The sequence below is a fragment of the Orycteropus afer genome, unplaced genomic scaffold (assembly GCF_000298275.1).
Source record: "Orycteropus afer afer isolate SDZICR_OR568_19922 unplaced genomic scaffold, OryAfe1.0 scaffold01059, whole genome shotgun sequence".
Taxonomy (NCBI): domain Eukaryota; kingdom Metazoa; phylum Chordata; class Mammalia; order Tubulidentata; family Orycteropodidae; genus Orycteropus; species Orycteropus afer.
In genome coordinates this window covers 41,107-45,923 of record NW_006922646.1, presented here as the reverse complement: position 1 = coordinate 45,923, position 4,817 = coordinate 41,107, and the positions used below count along the sequence as shown (strand labels likewise).

The 4,817-nt window shown below is 37.0% G+C and overlaps 1 protein-coding gene across 1 annotated transcript; it reads left to right on the top strand.

Annotated features, from left to right (window-relative positions):
* Positions 1–3,241: 3,241 nt before the first annotated feature.
* LOC103212670 (olfactory receptor 6C2-like) lies at positions 3,242–4,237 on the top strand. The gene has a single exon (XM_007958643.2). The coding sequence runs from the start codon at positions 3,299–3,301 to the stop codon at positions 4,235–4,237; it is 939 nt and encodes a 312-aa protein (XP_007956834.1). The 5' UTR covers positions 3,242–3,298.
* The last annotated feature ends 580 nt before the right edge of the window (positions 4,238–4,817 follow it).

Below are 4,817 nucleotides of genomic sequence, written 5' to 3'. Positions count from 1 at the left end.
TGAATCCTTCTCTTCAAGGCTCAGGGGTCCAAGAATAACTTCTGTGTCTGTGTCAATTGGTTTTCCTTTTCTTTGTTGAAGAGGGTCTGAGCAGTCCTTCTATCTAGTCCGCCATCTTCTGCTCCCTCTCTATGTTTGGTTTTTGTTTAAAAGCAAAAAAAAATCTTGTAGTGTGAATATCATACAAGAAATGTGTCAGAAAATAGAAGGAATGAGGGGTCAGCAGTGTTAAATGAAACAAAATATCAAATAAAATGGCTACACTTACTTAAGCTTAAAGAAATCAACAATAAGCTTCCCAAGAACTGTTTCAGTGGAGTGGTATGTTCAGAAGCCATATCATAAACTGTTGAGTGTGACAAAAGTCAGAATTGAAGAGAATCATTTCAGATGTTGAAGCAAAGGCAGAACATGAATTTAGAGACTCTGTTTAATACCTACGGAGCTGACTGTAACATCAGGGACTTGAAAACAAGGAAGACTAGTGTGTTTGAGTCAGAAATAAAACAGAATGAAAAAAACAATGAGGATTATATTCTTTAGCTATGTAAACCTTTTGCAGGCCATTCCCTCACTTACTAGTGAATTAGCTATGTGTCAACTCTCTCTGTTCCTGGCCAAAGTGGGGAATCAGTGAAAATCTATTAAGGCAGAAAAACTTAAGAAAGTCATGGAAAGATCTAAAGAGTGATGTTTTATAAGGAAAATATCCTTTGCATGTTAATTATAAGTTTGGCAATAGCAGAAGAATAGAGAGCTAAATTGCTACAACATGGATTTAGAAACATCTTACTGGTTATAACCATCCTATAGTTACCAATTTCTCCTGGAAAAACAAAAAAAATTTCAAGCAGATAAATGAAATTTAGCAAAACTTTTAGATTGTGAGTAGAGAAACATTCTTACAATAAAGAAAGGGTGCCCTAATAGTCATGAAAGAAGCTCTGGTGGCACAGTGAGTAATGCATTTGGCTGCTAACCAGAAGGTCAGTAGTTCAAATCCACTAGATACTAATAGGAAGAAGATGAGGCAATCTATATCCACAAAGATTGATAGCCTTGGATACCCTAAGGGGCCACTATGAGTCGGAATCTACTCAATGGCAGTGGTTTTGGTTTTTAGTCAAGAAAGGAGCCCTTGTAGCACAATGTTTAAAAATTTCCACTGCTAACAAAAAGAAAAAAAGGAAGCAATTTGAAACCACCACCTGTTCCAAGGAAAATGATGAGGCTGTGTGTTTCCATATATATTTCCCCACTGACATCCAGTGATCCCAGCAGTCAAGAAATCAGACATGGTATTTCACTGGGCAAATCTGCTGTAAAAGATCTCTTTAAAGTGCTGAAGAGCAGAGTTGTCTCTTTGAAGATTAAGATGTGCCTTACCCAAGCCATGGTATTTTCCATTGCCTCACATGCATGTGAAAAATGGACAATGAATAAGGAAGACTGAAAAAGAGTTGATGCTTTTGAATTGTGGTGTTGGCCAAGAATGCTAAAACTGCCATGGACTGACAGAAGAAACAAATCTATCTTGAAACAAATGCAGCCAGAATGCTCCTTGGAGACAGGAGTAGCCAGACTTTATCACACCTACTTTGGTCATGTTGTCAGAAGGGACCATTCTCTGGAGAAGGATATCATGCTAGGTAAAGTGAAAGGGCAGCATAAAAGGGGAAGACCCTCAATGAGATGCATTGACACAGTGGGTAAAACAATGGGCTCAAGTATAGCAAAATTGTGAGGATGGTGGACTATCAGGTAGTGTTTCATTCTGTTGTACACAGGGTGGCTATGTGTCAGAGCTCACTTGACAGCACCTAACAACAACAACAATCCAGTGATTGCAACTTATACAGACCCTAAAGGAAAGAATAGAATTGCCAATAGGTTTTCCAAGGCTGTCAACTTAATCTTAAGGAAAAATTCTCATCTTTCTCCCACAGAGCAGTTGGTGAATTAGAACCACCAAATGTTTACCCATTATGCAACCACAATCCCTACACCCTTGGAAACCCAATGGGGCAGTTTTACACTATTCTATAGGGACGCTAACCAGAAGTGTTGAACCAGAACTGCTAACCAGAAAGGTGGGCATTCAAACTCACCAGCCACTTCATGGAAGGAAGATGGGGCTATCTACTTCAGTCAAGATTTACTGCCTTAGAAACTCAGTGGGGTTGGCTATGAGTCGGAATTGACTTGATGGCAGTGACTATGGTTTATTGGGTAATAGAGTCGCTATGGGTCAGAATCGACTAGCAGTGGGTTTAGTTTTCATTTTGGTTTAGTAGTCATGATCTCTTTATTCCTGGTGGAAAATGTATATGCTGTGGATAAATCCAGTCTAGTGTAAATTAAAAGGGAAGATCACATCTTTGAAAATATCATGAATAAGATTATTTTATACTTTAGTCATTATCATGAAAAACATCCTTAAGTATATATTCTTTTTTAAAAGAGGGACCAGGTTTGCTGGTCTGATAGAGCCTAGTGGAATGCCTGAGAATATGGCCCCTGCCCTTTAGGTCTGGAATTGAACCCACTCCTGTGGCTTCCAGCCAAACAAAGGACAGGCATATGAGCTGAATATTTATATTAGGTAGATACACTCCTTGTAGAGATAAATCAAGGGAGAATAGAAGGGATGTGTATGCACAGGGAGACAGCTCAGGAGGCAGAAAGTTCATGGGAGGGGAAGACACAGGAAAGAGTTAACTATAGTGAAGAAGTATGAAGAGAGCAGCTGCACTGTGGGAAATTGCAGTAAATGTCATGAGACAAAGTGTATGTGAAGTTCTGTATGGGAAATGAATTTGCTCGGTAAACTGTCACTCAAATCACAATAAAAATTAAAATATATGTATATATATTTTTTTTTTAAAAAAAGCCACTGGGTATTACCAATTATTAGGCTAAAAAGTGATACTTGTTTTTAATTTTAAATAACATATGTCAAAACAAAAACAATCAAAGGAATGGCATTCTAAGGGTTAGTAATTTTTTTCCTATTTTTGATTCAAATACATGCCAGTATGTGTATCTACATGAATAGCAATGTAAAATGTATATCTTATCATATATTGAGGTCAAATATGTTTGAAAGCCAAACTTCAAATGAGTAGAGTAGCAAACCAAAAGAGTAGACAGTATGAAAATTTTTAAAACATTCATAATAAACAGGCAAATATGTGTAAAATGCATAACCAAACTCTTCCAGAAAAATTATCCCTACCTTTACTCAAATCTTATTTCTATCAATTTTACATACAGATTGGGCAGAAGTCAGAAGCCAGGCATGAGAAACCATACAGCTCTAACCACATTCATCCTCCTGGGACTGACAGAAGACCCACAACTGCAGATTCTGATTTTCATATTTCTACTGATCACCTACATGTTGAGTGTAATTGGAAATCTCACCATCATCTTCCTCACATTGGTGGATGCCCACCTTAAAACTGCCATGTACTTTTTTCTCCAAAACTTCTCCTTCTTAGAAATCACATTCACCTCTGCCTGCATTCCTAGATTCCTATATAGTATATCAACAGGTGACAGGACCATTACCTATAACACTTGTGCAAGTCAATTATTCTTTACAGACTTATTTGGAGTAACAGAATTTTTCCTCCTGGCCACCATGTCCTATGATCGATATGTGGCCATCTGCAAACCCCTGCATTACATGACCATCATGAACCACAGGGCCTGCATAAAGCTTATCTTGGGCTGCTGGATAACTACTTTGTTGATCATATTCCCACCTCTTAGTTTAGGACTGGGTCTGGACTTCTGTGATTCCAATGTCATTGACCACTTTTTCTGTGATGCTAATTCTCTCCTGAAGATCTCATGCACAGATACATGGATCATAGAGCAGATGGTTCTCGCCTGCTCTGTGGTCATCTTTATCATGACTCTGGTGTGTGTGGTGTTGTCCTACGTATACATCGTCAGAACAATCCTGAGATTCCCCTCTGCCCAACAAAGGAAAAAGGCCTTTTCCACCTGTGCTTCCCACATCATTGTGGTTTCCATCACCTATGGTAGCTGCATCTTTGTCTATATCAAACCTTCAGCAAAAGATGAAATGGCCATTAACAAGGGGGTGACAATTCTAACTACTTCTATTTCTCCCATGTTAAACCCATTTATTTACACCCTGAGGAACAAACAAGTCAAACAAGCCTTTAATGACTTAGTCAAAAGAATTCTATCACTCTCAAAGCATTAGCACACCACTTCTCAATAACAAACTAACTCAAATGAAGGGAGAAATAATATTAAAATTAACCAATACAATTTCTAAGCAGTAACTAGGAAAATAATTTATCCAAAGCACATAACAAAACAAAGAATACATATAAAGATTTAGGATTGTGAGAAAAGCATTTACTAATCAAAAAGGTTTAAAATAAAAAGAATTGCAGATTTTGTTGACTGGCTCCAATCCAAAGAGAAGTAAAAATTCTTGCCAAAAGGGCATGAATTTGTTAAGAAGAAGCTAGAAATGAACTTGTAATTACTGATAAAGAACTGAAAAGTGCAGTAAAATTAAAAAAAAAAAAAAGGATTGATACTAATGCACTAGTTGAAACATTAAATCTTGAATATGAAGTATTTAAATCAAGCAAAAATATGGCAGCAAGTCTAAGAAAGCTAATAGGGCTAAAAGCCTGATAAATAAACAACCAGCAAGCCAAATATCCAGGATATGAAGATAAGAGAAAGAAAGTTAAAATGTGAAAATAATAATAAAATAATTTGCTTTTTGAAAGTGTAAACTTATTTCAGGAGTTCAAATATGAACCCAA